At 51.0% G+C, this 17,933-nt stretch overlaps 1 protein-coding gene across 1 annotated transcript; it reads right to left on the minus strand.

Annotated features, from left to right (window-relative positions):
- Window positions 1–9,012: 9,012 nt before the first annotated feature.
- Tifab (TIFA inhibitor) lies at window positions 9,013–15,974 on the minus strand. The gene is made up of 2 exons (XM_048447723.3): window positions 15,817–15,974; window positions 9,013–13,948 (listed from the first exon to the last, which is right to left on the minus strand). The coding sequence occupies exon 2, from the start codon at window positions 13,936–13,938 to the stop codon at window positions 13,363–13,365; it is 576 nt and encodes a 191-aa protein (XP_048303680.1). The 5' UTR covers window positions 13,939–13,948; window positions 15,817–15,974; the 3' UTR covers window positions 9,013–13,362.
- Window positions 15,975–17,933: the final 1,959 nt, after the last annotated feature.

Genomic DNA, 17,933 nt, shown 5'->3' on the forward strand with positions numbered 1-17,933 from the left:
GTGTGCCCATGTGTGTCTGTGTGTGTCTTTGTGTGTGTGTGTGTGTGTGTGTGTGTGTAGGTGTGCTCGCCTGTGCTTGTGCAGGTTGATATGTGTCTTTCTCTACCACTCTTCATCTCCTATTCTTATTCTATTCTATTCTAGTCTAGTCTAGTCTAGTCTAGTCCAGTCCAGTCCAGTCCAGTCCGGTCCATTCCATTTCATGCCATTCCATCCCATTCCATTCCATGCCATTCCATCCCATTCCATGCCATTCCATCCCATTCCATTCCATTCTCTGTTTGAGACAGGCTTTCTCACTGAACGTGGATCTTGCCATTTCAGTTAGACTGGCCAGCCTGAGAGCTCTGGGGCCTGCCTATCTCTACACCTCCAGCATTGGGTATAGGTATAGCTGCCATGTCAACTTTTTACATGAACACTGGGGATCCAAAGTTGTGTCCTCATGCTTGAGTGGCAAGTACTTTGACTACTGAACCATCTCCCCATCCCATGGTTGATCTTTCATAACTTAGGGTCTCACACCCCTATACTCTGTAGGGGTGGAGGAGGCAGGGAGAGCCCTACCTAATACTGGGTGTAAGAGAGAAGAGCCCCTTTCTCTGTGACTGCACCTCAGGATATCTGACCTCTTTAGCTCTAGGGGCAGAGGATTTGTGCTGAGCTGTAGGCATGCCTGCTGCTAAGATCCAGAGGGACTTCAGATCCCCTGAAGTCCCCTGCATTCTGCGAGAAGAGGGCCCCGGGTCATTCTGTGTGCAGAGTCCTTCAGCGGTGAGCTGCTCCATGGCTGGGCCTTAAGCCGCTCCTTCTGAGGACCTGTCGCCCTCAGTGAAGTCCGGGCGAGCAGCTGCGGGCAGGGCTGTGCAGTTGGGAGGTGACAGATCTCCAAGAGCTGGCTGCCAGTCCTGGTGAGCAGCAAGAGAGAACACCCCCCCACACACACCCATCTCAGTCTACTGCCCATCATCCAAGTACAGCTTCTTCTAGAAACCTTTTCTCACCAGCCTTAGTCTGAGCTGAGAGTCCTGCTAGAAACCAAATAGGGTTGTTCCTCCCTGTAGGGCGGGAGCCTTGTTTTCCGCACTCTCAACTGCTCACCATCTCACTCTGCCACCACAGGCTCTCAGAGGCCGGCCTTGGGTCATTCTTACTGAACATGTGGACACAGGACCTTTGGAACAACAGGACAGGAGTTCACTACTCTCAGTTCCTCATCTGTAGCTTCTTGATATTTCTTCAGGTTTTCCACCCACCCCCACCCACCCCACCCACCCCACCCACCCCACCCTGCCTCTTCCTTCCCTGGGACATAACTATAAAGCTAGTTCATCACCCTCTCTTTGTGTCTGCCATTCCTCCTGAGGTCACCAGTGCAGTTCCTTCAGGGAGAAACTTGGCTCTGACCCAACTTCCAGCTTCCCAGACCCTAGCAAGTTCTATCAAATTGGGGGTGCCTGTGACCTGAAGGTGGGGTGAATAACTACCTACCACTAGTGCTAAAGTACTGGTCTTCCTTTGTGCTGAGCACGCCTCCACATGTCGCCCCATCTTCGTTGGCATCCAAGAGGTGAGAGATGCTTGTGTTACATACACAAAACAAACGCGGGTGGGGGGAGCTAGAGAAATGTCTCAGCAATTAAGAGCACTGACTGCTCTTGTGGAGGACCCCAGGGTTTGATTCCGAGCACCCACGTGGTGGCTCACAACATTCTGTGACTTCTGGCCTCTGTGAACACCACAAGCACACAGCATAGAGACATACATGCAGGCCAAACACTCACACATAAAATTATACACACACACACACACACACACACACACACACACACACACACACACACACAAACCAAACCAAACCAAACCAAAACAAAAAACAAGGAAGACTGGGTGAGGTTGATCGTTGCTAAGATCACAGAACTAGGAAGGGGTAGAACCTGGGTCTTGATTTTGGCTACCCGAAGCCAACATCTAGGTTTTTCTTTCTTTGAATACCTCCATTTGCCTGGTCGGTTTTCTGCAGAATTCTAGGAAATTCTGGCTCTGTTTCATCAGCAGGGCCTGATGCAAGGACCCTGGGTCTTCCCTTGTTGTCCCTGAGGCAAACCTTGGGTGTGCAGAACATTATATTAATATCCAAAATGTCTAGAACAAGCTGGCCCCACGCCCTGGACATGGAAATGCCGTTTGCAGTCGGCATAGCGGTTGGAGTGGTGTCTTTGGTGTATTGAGTCAAGGGACCACATGGAAACACTTTAGCCTTGCTGGCCCTGGAGAGGTCCTGGCTGGAAGCCATGAACGGCGGCAGGTCCAATAATTTGGAGAGGCAGGTACGGCTGTGCCAAGAACTGAGGGGAGTTGTTTGGAGCCTGACCAGCCATTCCTGCTCATGGGGAAAGCCATCAGGAGATGGGCCCCAGCCCTGTGAGTGGAGCACTTCAGGACAAGCCACTCTATGCTGTAAGGCTCTGCTGGGCAGTGAACTTAGCCACCGAGGTTGTGAGCGAGCTGTTCTATGCTGAGTGGTAAGCATAGCCACCGAGGTCATGGACGAGTCTACTTCTGATCTTGTCTGCAAAAAGGAGGTGTGACTTTTTCTTCATCCTCCAATGACCAGCCAATGGCCAGAGATCCCCCATTCAGGAGATTGTAACAGAGACCCAAAGTCAGTTGGCGTGTCTAGAAAGACAATTCAGGCTGTAACAGCTGACCGCGGGAGAAGCCATGGGGTACCAGCCTGTGAAGGTGGGACATTCTGCACAAGTTCAGCTGGCTCTTTGAGCACACAGATGACCCATCCTGCGTCCCTACTCAGCCTGACCACACAGGCTGCAAAGCGCAGGCCCTCCCTGGGGCCTCGAGGGAAGATGGCCTCCCCCAACATCGTCTGCAAACCTCATCTCTAGGCTCAGCGCTTCCTCCCAGGTGGGGCTGCTCCTTCTGAGAGCTCAATTTCCCCATCAGCCCCAGGCCATATATCTTGCCTTGCTTTCTCCTGATGCTTTATAGCTTGCTGGAAACACGGTTCCCTAGCACTTCGGAAGGTACCACTTGAAAGCATCTCAAGCTAACCAATGTGATTCTTTTTTAATTTGAGGGGGCTTATTTCTCTGAATGGCTTTCCTGACCTTAGCAGGGCATGCTCCCCAATATTAAACTTTTTTTCTTTAAAAAGAGCACAAAAAAATGACTCACATCTGTTTGATATTTAATTCAAATTGAATGGCAGGATAGGAACAAAATTGCACTGCAAACGACCATAAAGCGTGATTTTTAAGAGAGCCAAGCATGCTAAACCTACAGAAAACAGAGAGATACAAAGACAGAAGGGCTGGAGCCTGGGCAATGGGTGTCTCCTGTCCGGAAGCTGGAGCAGCAGTGGCACTGAGAGAGGAGGAGGTGGGAGAAGGGGGCAGTGTACACTGGAGGCTGTGCGGGGCTGCTTTCCCCACCCAGCAGGGTCCAGGAGCCCAGTGCTGGCAGCTGCAGGGTGGCGGCGTCATGGGGCCCTGCAAGGGATGCTGGGTAGCTCTACACAGACAGCATGGGCGACCTACCATGTACTGTCCTGTTCTTAGCGTCCAGGAGACCAACTCAGAGAACCTAGGTTAAAACCCTTTGCACCTGCTTCCTGCTGATCCATTTTTCAGATGCATTAGCATCCTGTATCCCAGAGAGCAGAAGATGAAGTTCGGAGAACTATGTTCCTCCAACCTTGTGAGAAGGAAGGGGGTCTCTAGGTGCCTATGTGTGTCTCTAGGTCTTTACACTGCACAGGTTGTGTGACCCTCACCCTGTCACTGACTCTAAGTTCTGAGAGGAAAAGGCCCTAGGAAAGACGAGATTATGGCCGTTTATCTGCTACTCCCTACCAGGCTGCATTTTAAGGACTGACTGATTCCAGTTCTTGCATAAGCTCTCCAACTATAAAATATGACAGATCACCCTTGTTAGGCCGGCCTCAGCAATGAGGCTCCAGCAGGCAAGCTCAGAGCTAGCCATGGGCTGCCCTTTAGCCATGGATGGAGGAATGGGAGGCAAGCAAAGTCCGAGGGCAAGACAGCAACTGGTGCCACCCCTGACCAGCTGCAAAGGTCAGGCTCGCTTCTGCTCTCTGACCCTGCGTTTCCTCATCTAGAACATGCAACAGCTAAGCCTTCTCCTGAAGTTACTTCTGACCTCTGCGGTGATTAAAAAAGAAAAAAAAAACTTGCTCCTGCATGGTAAAATCATTTCATTTTTTAAAAAGCATTTTTTATTCTGCTCGCTTTCTTGTTCCAGCCAGCACCTGAGTACTGGGGACCAGAATGCTCCCCACGCAGCAGGGGGCTGAGGCTTTGTCATAAGCGTTGGTTGTTAAAGATTATGAGATGTCAGATTAGAGAGATGGCTCGGTCATTAGAAGCACTTGCTAACCTCACAGAGAACCGAAGTTCAGTTCTTAGCATCCACATAGTGGCTCACAACCATTCACAATGTCAGTTTCAGGGGAACACAAGGCATGTACTTCATGCACAAACACACATGCAAATCACACACACACACACACACACACACACACACACACACACACACTTTAAAAAAAGATCGTGAGACATCTAAGAAGAATCAAACCATTTAATTTAATAATAAGATATATTTGGGGCGTGGAGAGATTGCTCAGTGGTTAAGAGCACTGGTTGCTCTTCCAGAGGTCCTGAGTTCCATTGCCAGCAACCACATGGTGGCTCACAACCAAATGTAGTGAGATCTGGCGCCCTCTTCTGGCGTGCAGGCATACATGCATCCATAAGAAAATAAGTCTTAAAAATGTTAATTAAGCCGTTTGATGATGGCACATGCTTTTAATCCCAGCACTTGGGAGGCAGAGGCAGGAGGATCTCAGTGAGCTTGAGGCCACCCTGTTCTCCAGAGCAAGTTCCAGGACATTCAGAACTGTTACACAGAGAAACCCTGCCTAGAAAAAAAAGTTAAATAAATAAATAAATTATATTTAGTCATAAGAATTACTAAATTTTTAGTTGAACTATTAAAATTAAGTTACAAGACCTTACAGCTTAAATAAGCTGTATTTAATCAGAGCAAACGCTCAAAACTCATTTTTTTCCTAAGCATTTTGATGTATCAATGTTCTTTTTTTATTTGTTTGTTTTGTTTTTCAAGACAGTTTCTTGTGTAGCCTTGGCTGTCCTGGAACTCACTCTGTAAATCAGGCTATCCTCCAACTCAGAGATCTGCCCATCTCTGCCTCCTGAGTGCTGGGATTAAAGGTGCCACCACCCACTGGCCATATCTGTATTCTTTAAACTTACTTTTATTTGTATGTATATGTGTGCTTGCTTGTTTGTGTGTGCACTCTGTGTATCCAGGCTAGAAGGGGACAGCAGATCCCCTGGAACTGTAGGAACAGGCACTTGTGAGATAGTCGACGTTGGTGCTAAGGATCGAACTGGGTCCTTTGCGAGAATAGCAAGGGCTTTTGAGTCACCTCTCCATCCCTAGTGTCTGTATTCCTGAGAGTCTGGAAGGGATGGAGCCTGGGCAACGGGTGTCTGCTGCCCGGAAGCTGAAGCAGTAGTGTCACTGAGAGAGGAGGAGGTGGGAGAAGGGGGCAGAATACACAAGGGCTGCTGGATAATTCTACACAGACAGCATGGGTGGCCAACTAGGTGCTGCCCTGTTCTTGACGTTTGGGAGTCCAGCTGCTGTGTGGCAAAACTCACTACATCTGTGCATCTCCTTCCTCCCGTTCAAAACTGAGCACAGTGAGAAGAATTACACAATAGAATCCAGTGAATGCTACCATGGGAGCTCCTGTACCAGAGAGCAGATTCGCCGGCACTGCCCCTGACTGGAGAGGTTGACAAAGTGAAGTGCGTGAAGTCTGGGCGCCCCTCCCTCAGAAGCAAGTGGATCTGCCAGCAGAAGGAACCTGTGGCCCAGCCTTTGCCTTACCGCAGCGCAGCGCTGACTCCTCAGAAAGCTCACCCACCCCAACCCACTCCTCTCACAGCTTCTCCGCTCATCTTCTCTCCTTCAGCTCTGGCTTGGAAGGCGTGCTGAGATTCTCTGGTGGAAATACTTTCTTTGTTTCGCTGAGGAGAGAACCTCACAGTTCATAACTGCCCTGTGTTTTTGTGTTACCCAGGCCTTTAGGCAGGGGTAGGGCCAGAGTGGGGAAGAAGTCTGAACACGTGAGGCCTTGAGACGTTTCCACCCAAAAGCTACAGAACCTACAGGCCCGGGAGAAGCAGAATATAAAACTGAAAGGCAGCCTTCCTTATTAGCTTCCCGCCTAAACCTCCAGGGTGTGTCCTTGGGGGGCGTGTGAGCCTAGGCAATGAGGCCCAATGCTGGTTCTGAACCTCCAGCCTCCATTCAGCTGCCAGTTTCCTGGAGCAGATCTCCAAGTTCAGAGCTGTGTGACTGTTCCTGAGTGTGATGAGTGGGAGGCGAGGCCTGTCTGGAAACAGCCCTGCCTGCAGGCCAAGGGACTGGGTGTGAGGCTCTGCTGGGGGCTGCTTCTGGCTCCTGGACTCAGGGACTGCTTCCATCCAGAGCGAAACCTTTTCATCTTCTCAGCTGAGTACCTGGCTGTTCAAAGTCCGTCTGGACGGCTCCCGCAATGGCTTTACCAAGGCTTCGTCAAGGGTCTGCTCAGCCTTGTCCTTAGAAGACTGCTCCTGCCCCACCCAAATTCTTGCTCATAGCTCACCCTCCTGCCCACCGGGAGCCAGGCAGCAGACAGTGTTTAGGCATGTCTGAGAGTTTCTGCTACATACAGGGTTGCTGACAGTTTACAGGCATGTCTGAGAGAGCTTCTGCAACATAACTTTTCTGGTGGGAAGTTCCAGCAAGTAGACATCTAAAATGAACCCCTGTGGAGATGAGGACTTTTGTGCCACACATAACTGCTTATAGCTCCCCTTGAGTGCCCCAGCACTGATGTGGAGCTGGACGGTAGAGGGATCTTCTCAGCGGAAGCAGCCAGGGATCTTTCTGGAAGGATCCAGTGGCTAATGCGTAGGCTGGCACTTGGTGCATGGTCCCTGTAGTAAGTTGTTTTCACACGTTGGGTTTCCTACCTTCACAGAGGGGAGGAAGGTGCTAACAGTATTCTCATTTTAGACGAGGAAGTGGCGGTATGTGTGATAATGAAGTTGTTAGAATCAGTGGGGAACAGTGAGGATTGGGGGGTTGGTCTTCTCTGGACACCTCTGCTCTATGCCCTGACTCCTGAGAAGGGGGAGAAAAGCAGGGCATCATGGCATCCTGGTAAGGACTTAGGCAAGCCAAAAAAGGCTACGTCTGTGTGTCTCTATGCTGTGCCCATCCTCTTTTCTTTCTTTTTTTTTTTTTAAGTGATTTATTTATGCAGTATCCTGCCTGTAGGCCAGAAGAGGGCACTAGATCCCATTATACGTGGTTGCGAGCTACCACGTGGTTACTGGGAATTGAACTCAGGACCTCTGGAAGAGCAGTCAGGGCTCTTAACCGCTGAGCCATCTCTCCAGCCCCCCATCCTCTTTTCTACAGATGCTTAGGTTAGGGAGATTGGCAACAGAGCCCCTGGGCAGTGGTGTCCTCTGTACTATGGCTCCCCCTCCCCGCACTGCATTGTACTTGGTGGCTACCCTAGGACCCAGGCAAGGTTAAGGGACACTGACAGGGAGCACATGGAACTTGTTTTGGAGTTTGGTCCACCACACTCTTCCCGCCTCCATTCTGTCTCGCGGGGATCCAGGCCCTTCAGGCCAACAGTCAGTCTCAGTACCCTTTGTCAGCTGTTGCTGCCTATGGGAGATCTATTGGGAGACGGTGGTTCATGAAGAGGAGAACCACCCCGCCGTCTCTGCCTCTTCCCACCAACTCACGAGGCACTGTGGTCCCAGCTGGCCATGGCAGTTCAGGATCGGGCCCACCCTAGTGTCTCTTACACCACCCCCAGTTACAGGGGTGCAGCCAGCAGTGGTTATAATGTCTTCGCCTGCTGATCTCTGAGTTCTACTTCCTCTTTAGCTGCTCAGCAATTCTGTCACTTGTGTCTCCAGTTCCCCAAATGACATTTTTTATGTTTCAATACTTGTGATTGTCTTTGTTTGCCTGAATCGATCCTGGATGACTAAAACTCTCTAATCAGGGATACTTGATAGTGTTCCTGTACCTAACCCATCTGAGACAGGCTCTCTGGAAGAAGAGCATCATGACGTCTGACCCTGCAGAGAAGCAACCCCAGAAATGTCAGGTCTCTGCCTGGCTGCGTCCTGGTTTCTCAGGTCAGCCTCTGTTTCCCTGAAGACTCCTCCAGCCCTTGACTCCATAGCTTTAAAAGAAAGCAGACACCTTAGCCAGGCTTCCTTCCAGGAGTTAGGAAGCCGGACTCCAAGCCTGGGGCTGGGGGCTTCTCTGTGTTGATAGTATACAGAGGGATTAGGGAAATGATGGGGGAGAAGAATTCCGTTTCTCTAGGGCCAGGTCCACATGGTGACTCCTTCATTCCTGCATGGATGTGATCGTGACTCCACGCTGCCCTTTCTCTGGCTCCTTCTTGCTCCCAAATGACTAGAGCTGTGCCCTTCTCAGCAAGCGCCCCTTCTACGATGCAGTCATGGGGATGGAGGCCATTTTTCTCCTGGAAATAAATACTAGAAGATCCAGGGCGAGGCTGGGGTGAGGACGGGTGAGTTGTGTGCTCTCCAGAGGATGGAACAAGCTCCCTCGCCAAATGGCACTTTAATGCCCTTGCAGTTCCCATGCCTAAAGAAGAACGTAATTGCACTCCGCTGCCGGGGCTCACCTGGCGCTCCATTGCTCACTTGGGATGCTCCGTTCCCGCCGGAGCATGTGATTGGGAAGCAAAGGTAAGTGGGAACAATCTTTTCCTCCATCACCCACCCCAGCAGGATTAATGCCTCGGCCATAAAGCATTTACAAACTCTAGAGGAGGATAATAACTTTCCTTCTCACGGCCCAGTCACAAGGAGGCAGTGCATGTTTCCAATAAGCTGAAAATGTAGCTCAAATGGTAGGTTTTATTTCACTTTAATCCACCTGTGAGTTCACGTTAAAGGTAAGAGGAATCAGAGTCCCGCAACGTAAACCAAGTTCATTGAAATCATTGGTTTAGCCCCTCCCCCAGATCTTGGCTAGATGGAAGGGCTGGGGCAGCTGACTGTGACCCAGAGGCCAATGGATGGAGTAGGAGGCAGGTGTCCCAGCTCGCGCTGGTTTCTGGGCAGCAGAGGTAGTGAGGAACCGGCCACACTCAGTGAAGCTTGCTTGTTTCTGACATCTCGTGGTTGATGGCGGCCTGGTGGTGCGGTGGGTCATTGTAGAAATGATTCTCTGTCCAGGTCCTCAGCTCTACTGGTCAGTCAGTCACTGGGAGGCCTGAAACCAGACCCCTCAACTAAAGCTTCCTTTCCACATTTATGGAGCAACTGTTCCCTTGATGTCTTACTGCTGTTCCCTTGGTGTCCCGCTGGTGCTCCCTCAGTGCCCTGCTGATGCTCCCTTGGTGTCCCGCTGGTGCTCCCTCAGTGCCCTGCTGATACTTGCTTGGTGCCCTGCTAGGGCTCGCTTGGTGCCCCACTGATGTTCTCTCAGTGCCCTGCTGATGCTTCCTCAGTGGCCCGTTGGTGCTCCCTGGGTGTCCTGCTGGTGCTCCCTTGGTGACCCACTGATGCTCCCTCGGTGCCCCGCTGGTGCTCCCTCAGTGTCCCATTGGCAGAACTGACTGCTGCTCCTTCGTCTACCAACAAGTATTCTTTCAGGTTAAGAACTGTCCTGTCCAGACCTCTAACAGGGTGGCCTCTTGGTACACTATGACTTCAAGCAGGACTGGTGTGTGTAGATGACAGGCTGGCATAGCAAGGTGGGTATTGCTGGTGTGTGCCTGGGACAGGAAGCAGAGAGAGGAGATTTGGTAGGTGACTGGCCTGGACTCAGTCTAGTCAGCTGATCCATGACTGGCATTGCTCAGAGCTGTTCTCAGGGTCTTCTGGAGGAGCCTGCCCTCTTGCACCTCTATCAGAGACTAGAAGTGCTGGCAAGAGGGCATCATCTCTCCTTTGCCATGACAGCCACCAGTGCTGGCGACAGGACACCGTCTCTTCTTCACCACGACAGCCACCAGTCACCATACAAAATCCCAAAGCTCAGATTCCAGTTGAGTTGAGGTCCAAAGGCTTAAGGAGGAAGAGAAAGGAAACACTGCCGTGTTCTGTTTGAGGCAGGGAAAGGACTGACAACTCTGTCTCATCCTCCCAGGCTCTCTGGTCTTCTTGACCTCGCTGGCTGCTTAGCTTCTTCCACTGTGGGCCTCTGAGTGCTGGTGTCTGCAGGTTTACCTCGGACCTTTATCGCTGTTGGCCTCACATCCTCTGTCCAGCCCCATCCCAGCCCCTGGGAGAGCAACATCCCACAGTCCTGAGCAGATAGTGTCGGCTTGGGAAAGATGTGCATTAGCAGTACCCGTGAGGATTAAACAGCTTCAACAGGCAGGGCAGGGAATGACCTTGGAATTTCCAGACGTCATCTGTGGGACTGCAGTGATCTGACATCCATCTGATCATAAGCGATCCTCTACATATGGCAGGTGCATTTGCAGCATATGTGTACACACAACTGAGCCCACAGGACCACACACGCTTAGTTTGTTCCATTGCACTGGCCATTGCGAACCGACCCTCCTGAACGCTTACTGTGTGCCACAGACAACTGTACAGCCAGTGCCCCATTTTCCTTCTACGGTGACTCTTTTGTAGGAGTCACAGGTCCAAGTGAGCAGCGTGAATCGCCCAGAGAGCTCGAAACGACCTGTGTTTTGTGCATATAGGTGTTTGCATGTCTGCATGTTCATATGCCTCCATGTGCTTACACCCGTGGCCACACAGGTTGCCCTGCTGGAAGCGGGGAGGTTTAGAGCATTCATAAGAGATGGTTAGAAGGAGCCTGTGTAGGCAAGAGAAGTGGCAGTGTTGTCAAATCCACAGACCAGGGTCTTGAAGTCAACCTTGAAATCTCAAGTGGTGGGGGGAATGGGGGCCTGAATCTGATGGTTTGAGTTTGTGTTTTGCCAGAGGAGGGAGGTCTAACAGAGTTTGCTGTCTTGAACACTTAGCACAAGCCAGGTGTACGCTTGTGGCTGATGCCTCGGGAGACAGATGCGGGGTAGCGAGCTCAAGGCTACTCTGAGACTCACAGTGAGACTTCGTCTACAAAAATAATAAAACTCAAGAGAAAAAAGAGTAAGAAAACGAGAAAGAGGAGGAGGAAGGAACATTTCCGAGGAGACTTTGTGAAATGAGCCAGATGTTTCCTGGCATTTCCCCTCCCTGTGCCTGGCCTGTCCTCCTTTAGCCACTTTTCAGTGTGGTATCTATGAACTGAGATAAAATAATTAAGTCATTTGTTCCCATTGCTTATCTCTCCCGAGGAAGAGCAAGCTGCAGGAAGGCAGATTTTATTTGGCTTTGTTTATTCCTGGATCCTGAGACTTGAAACATGTTTGGTATGAGGTGGGTGTTTGGCGCAAGTTCATCAAAATGAGGGAAGGAACTGCTTTGGGAGTCTTGGGGGCCATTCACAGCCTAGCCAGCATCCTCCCAGGTAGACCATGCTCTCCTCCATCTTATGTCTGTGGTCTGAGGGTACTCAATTCATAATTTGTTGGAGAAGGAACTTCCCAAGCCTTGATGCGAGTAGGTCTTGTCTCGTGGTATTTTCCCTATGGGGAAGAAGCTGGGGGCCAGAGAGCAGCGATGAGCCTTCCTGTGTCTGCCTTGGGCACAGAGATGTAGGGAATGAATGGGGCGTGACAGAGGTGTCACAGATGCTGGGGCTGTGAGTCTGGTTGTGGGGAGCACTGTGCCTTCAGTGTTTTGGGTGCTCTCTGGCAAAGTGTGGGCTTATGGCGGTTACCCGAGTCTGAAGGACTCTCCTGCCCTCCCAAAAGTCAATGTGTTTCTAAGTGACAAGCAGCTGCTAGCCCTCTGCTCCCTTCTCACTGAGAAAATTCTCCAACCCTTGCCTGCTGGGCTCCTGAACTACCCCACCCCTAACCCCACAGGGAAGATAAGCCCAGCAGGCGTCTGGTTTACTCTAAGTGGATAACTTGGTGGACTTCAGACACAGCCTTGCCTTCCAATCATGGAATTAGTTCTGAAAGAGCCTACTTCTCCAGGAAACCGTCTTTCCCTGAAGATCTTTGCCCTCTGGTGAGCAAAGGCCTTGGTCCAAAAATGACAGAGAATGGGAGAAGAGAAGGAAGAAGAAGAAGAGGAGGAGGAGGAGAAGGAGGAGGAGTATAGAGAGCTGCGTGATGTCATGCCTTACAGGTAGCGCTGATTCCCACCTTCCACCTTTCCAACGGTGAATGCTCTCAGATGTGTAACAATTCCATATATGACTAATGCTAAGATCTAGCTTGCTTCTGCGTTTCTGGACCTATCTGCGTTTCCCACGTGGCTTGCTGGGGTTGGCTACCCAGAGGTTATTTAAGCTGTAGACTGGCTTTTCCCCGGGGCGAGAGGTTGCGAGAGGTTACGAGAGATAACAAAAGGGTGAGAAGATTATTCTAAGGTCCTGAATAAATCACAGTTAAGAAGAGCACCGTCTTCATACGTGACAGAGGAGGAGGAGGAGGACGAGGAGGACGAGGGGAAGAAATAGTCAAACAGTCCTGTGGCTTCTAGCTCCCCTCCTGGAAGCTCTGAGCTCTGCTTACAGCCTTCCCAGAAACTCCTACCTACCTTCCCAATTTCCTCTCACACCTCTTCCAGGTCCCCCCCTCCCAGCTCCACACTACAACATGGCATACATGTGGCCCATCAGGGAATCCTACTGAGTATGCCAGCTTAATGAAATACTTTCAGTTTATTAAACACAGGCTTTCCTAAGCCCCGAGTGCCTGTGGGTATTTGAAAGCTGAAGGCAACCCCGAGCTACCCCAAATGTCATCTCTCCACGTGTCCTTGCATTCCTGTTGTGACCCTATGCTTCTGTTCTTCAGCAGCATGTAAAATGAGCAACATAAAGTAACTCCTAGCCAGACAAGGGAGGAAATGGTGTGTGTGGGGTGGGGTGGGGGGTAGGGGAGACTCCCAGAATCCCTCAGGGCCTCTAAAAGTATATGAAGTTCCCATTACCCAGAGCCGTGAAGGGTACTTCTCCACCCATGGGCTGCTCAAAGTTTACAGAATCAGTTCTCTATGAGTGGGGCGACCATCAGGCCTTGTATGTCAACTTTGTGCATCAACCTCGCATGCTGTAGCTCAAATATTTCAAACCCTGTTTTAGCAAGGCTTGCTCTCAGCTAGCAGGACAGGCAGGGTGCAGTGTCTGGGGGCTCCCTCTGGAGTTTTATTTCTGTTCTTCCTCCGGGGCTTGGCTGGAAACCGCTGTCTGAGTCCAGGAAGAGCCATGGGGAGACCCCAAGAGACCATGAGTTGCCTCCCCACAAACAGGAGGAGTCTCTTTCTTCACAACGTTTTCCCATTCGTCAGTCTCCTGGGCCTGGGGTCTGTAAATCAGGGGTGAGGAGCTGAACCGGAAGTAGCAGACAAAGGCCTCAAGGGAGTTGCCCCCCTCTCTGCGGACTACCATCTGGATGCCGGAGAAGGAGATTCTGTTGACTGTGCTGAGGGGGACCTGCTCCAGGTACCTCAGTGGCAGCCCGTTGACCCACACACAGCTCTTGCGGGACAGTACCTTGAGGCAGAAGGCTAGCAGAGTGCTGCCTTTCTCCAGGTAGGGCTCCAAGGACAAATGGTGTCGGGACAGCTGGGGCAGCTGCAGCTGGATGTGGGTGTCCTTCCCTCGTCCCACCAACAACCGACTGGTATCATGCAGCAGCTGTAGTGGGACTTTGGCAAAAGCACCTTGGCCTGGCGTGGAGTGGTACAGGCTCACTTGCAGGACGGTGAGGGTCCTCTCCATGGATGAGATCCTGGGGAGAATATGACAAAGACACACTCACCTCTGTGGCTTTCTGAGCCCAGATAAACTGCTCACCTTGGGGGTCCTGGGACCACATCTTGCCAATGAGGACCACGGCTAAATGGAAACAGTCATTCTGCCCAAGCCAGGACGGAGTGGAGGTTGACATTAGTGTCAGAACTCTGCTTCTTCACAGCAGGACAGGACACATCGCCCGTCCTCTCTGGGTTGTACTATTTTGTAATAAAGGCATGCCTATCCTTCTAGGCATGGCATGGGATAAACCTTACTAGCTTACAGGTTGGAATCTGAGAGTCTGCACATCACCGGAGACAGTTTGTCTCTGTGTCTGAGGAACAGGGAAGCAGACGTGCGGCTTCCTTGTGTCTGGCAGGCACAAACAAACAAAGCCTCGCAGAGCCCTTTTTGAACCAGGTGTCAGCCCGGGTGCTGTGGTGAAGCAAAAGGAGACAGCCTTCACTCTTGGAGGCACCGCTCTTGAGGGGGAAGATATGGTGCTTCCAGATAAGGAGGTACAGAGCAACATAAAGGGGTCCTGAACATAGCAAGCACCTGCTTGGTGCTACCAATGGGCCAGACACCATGTCTCCTGAACATCCGGGCAGAAGGCAGATCCTGGTGGAGACTGGGCAGAGGGAAGCTGGCTCAGTGGAGACCCCTCAGGGCCTCCGAGAAATGCACATAAGGTCCCACAACTCCACCTCCAGGAACTTGTCCTTCAGTGTCGGATGGGCACACATGGGAGGGACCATCCTATGCTCGGCTTTGTTCCTGCCTGGTTTTGAAGGACAGACTCTGTCACATCTACACACCTCACAAAACCCCAGATTTGCCACTAATTTCAACAGGAACCAAGGGCTGAGCGGGGCTCAATAACAATTATATACCTTCTCTAGTGCTTGGCTTTGGTCTGCAGTACTGTTTTTTTTTTTTTTCTGCTAAGAATGATTGTACCATCCTAGACTGTGTGTGAAAACATTGCTCATTTCCCAAGGCCCAATTCAAATACTTTCTTCTCTAGAGAAGATGACCTTATCTGTGTCCTCTAACATCGGTCACAAGGGTACTCAGCCAACCCCTACCCCCTCACACACATCTGCATTCCCACCCCCAGAGTTCTGAAGGCTCTTGTCTTCCTCAATCTCCTCTCTTGTCTCCCTAAGGTCTCCCAGTGGCAGAGTGTGACTCGCCATGTAGTCCAGAGAGCACTTGGCCACAGCAAATGTCTGGGGGCACATCTGCCAGGAACAAGGTAAGGCAACATCACATATAATGGATGATATTCAATCAACTATAGATGGCAGCTTGCTTCCTAAAGTCTGTGGAATAGGGAGCCTATGCTAGATTGCCACCCTTTGCTCTGTTGCTTTATGAATGTAGTATGTCAGTGGGGACCTAACCGGCAGTAGAACCAAGTCCCCTGAGGATATTCATTCCCTAGCAGGCAGACACACACCTCTGGCCACTGCCTTCTGGCCCCGAAGAACACTTCTTCCTGAGGCAGGGCCCAGGATTGAGGGCTGTGTACCAGAGCTCTCAGGCCTGCTGGGAGTATAGCGTTCATCCTTTAGAAACCAACACTGTGACCCATGGGTACTGTTAATAAGCAAGGCCCTGTGAGATCTCTCTCTGCATTACTGAGCAGTCAGAGCTAGTGGGAGCCTGCTCTCTGCCCAGCAACACATCTGCAGAGGCTGACCTGTTTGTCTTGGATCCCAGTGGATCTGGGAGAACAGAAACTCAGACCTCTACTGCCCACCATGACTGACAAACAGGAATGCTGGTTCTGGCCGGGAGTCCTCCCCTTAGCCCCACAAGGCCTCCCTGGTAGTCCCAGTTCCTCTGACCTCCACCTACCTTACTGCTGGGGTAAGTCTCTGCAGCTGTGTGCTCTCTCTGCAGGGAAGGGACTGGGCTGTGGCAAGGCCTGGGCGGGCTCTTCTACAGTTCAGGAATGCGTTGTCAGAGCATCTGTCCTATGGCTCTTCCGTTTTCCCTCTAGGAAAGAAATGAAAGTGTCATTTTCCATGACAGAAGAGGAACCCACTGCCAGACTTGCGAAACTGGTACCCTCTAGGAGGGTCCTCTTGACAGTGGGGTGTCCTGGGCCTCAGTACACCCAGCCTTTACTATTCCTTCCTCTTGATATTGGGGTGTCCTGGGCCTCAGTACACCCAGCCTTTACTATTCCCTCCACTTGATATTGGGGTGTCCTGGGCCTCAGTGCTCCCAGCCTTTACTATTCCCTCCTCTTGATATTGGGGTGTCCTGGGCCTCAGAGCTCCCAGCCTTTACTATTCCAGCCCCTTGACACCCTTCCTCTCCCGTCTGAAGGCAGAGGGCTGCTGGGCAGAGAGCTCCTAGATTACGGGGTTCCTTTCAGCTGTCGGGGGTTGGTTAAGGAAGTCATAGGTAATGGCAGCTCTCCAAGGTATCTCAGGATACCCAGGGGAGGGAAAGCATGACCACTCGTAGAAATAGGCCCCTTTTGGCACACAGAGAAGGCCTTCTGCTAATTTTGTCCCGTTTCTCCCCTTAATCATACAGAAGACACCGTAGTTCTTCAGAAACTTGCTTGGCCTGAGACCCAGCTTGGACAAGACCGCCTGAGTCCACTTTCCTGTCTTCTTTGTTTTCTGATCCCCTGGTCCTTTCTCTCAGGACCTGTCCCTGAAGAGTGACCTGCTGGTTCAGATCAATGAAACAACAAGGATGACATTCTAAAATGGGGTTCAATATAGATGTTAGATATGTTTCAAATATCTACATATTTATGTATGTATTACTAAAGTCCAGGTAGGTGGGAGGGTTACATATAGATATAGTGTTCCAAATTCTTCTCAATTGTCCAGGATGCAGAGACATGAACTAAAGGTAGACTTAATAATCTAAAGGCACATGGTCTAATTTTCTATGTAATCAGGAAATAATGTCTCCGAGACAAGCTAATAGCTGGAGAATGGAATAAAAATTACAGTAAGGGCTTCATGCGCTTACAAAGGGCAGCAGGAAAAGCGGACATCTAAGGAGGTGGGACAAGGATAGTTCAATCCTGGCTTGCAGTTGGGTTGGGTAGAATGGGAGAGAGCCTGGCATGCAATACTTTCCCTGAGCAGAGACTCACTCATTCCAGAGGCTTCTGCTGCTTTCTTATAAGAAGGCGTGGTTTGGACCCTCTGATACAATGTCTTAGAGGCTGTGCTTGCTCAAGGGAGCTCTGGGTAGCCATGGCTATTCCTGGGTCTTTCCTTTCCTTTCTACCCCAGAGCTGGTGCTGAAATAACCGACTCCAAGGCTCAGAGGCGACTTGCCAGGGTCACATAGTGAATCTGCAGCACAGCCAGATGAGGGCCCAGAAGAACTGATCCCCAGGCTCCATGGCCTCGCCGTAGTGCAATACCTTGCTTGCTGGGCCACAGAATCCCTCTAGGCCATGTTTTGGGGACAGTCTTTGGGGTCTGGAAAAAGTATGGCTCTGCCATTGGTGATTCAGGACAGGTGGGAAGGAGCCAGGCTGCCACTGGGAGTCACCAATGGCAGGAAGCAGGGAGCTTTGACCGGTGTTAATGTGAATGTGGTTTTAGTGCCTTCGACAGCCCTTTCTTCAGTTTTCCCCAACTCCTCGTGCCCTAGTCCCCCTGGCATAGAAAAAGAAGGAGTGGAACACTCATGTCACTGTGGAAATTCTCTCCTGACGATTCTTGGTGACCAGCTGGCTGTCTCTTCAGGGAACTTAGCGGGGCAATAGTAACCCAAGGAGTGGCCTGGAGGATGTGGCAGGCATGCTAATTGCCTGGGGAGGGTGTGAAGCCATATATAGATTGGAAAGCTAGACTGGACCTCAGCTATATTGCCAAGGCTGTGTCCCATTCTGTGAAAACACCACAATCTCTCACAGATGGATGGATGACCAGAAGCCCAGTAGCCACAAGAAGGTGTCTCAAGGACTGCATACACACAGACGGACGAGCCTG

The sequence above is a fragment of the Myodes glareolus genome, chromosome 14, assembly GCF_982192425.1.
Source record: "Myodes glareolus chromosome 14, mMyoGla1.1, whole genome shotgun sequence".
NCBI classification, from domain to species: Eukaryota; Metazoa; Chordata; class Mammalia; order Rodentia; family Cricetidae; genus Myodes; species Myodes glareolus.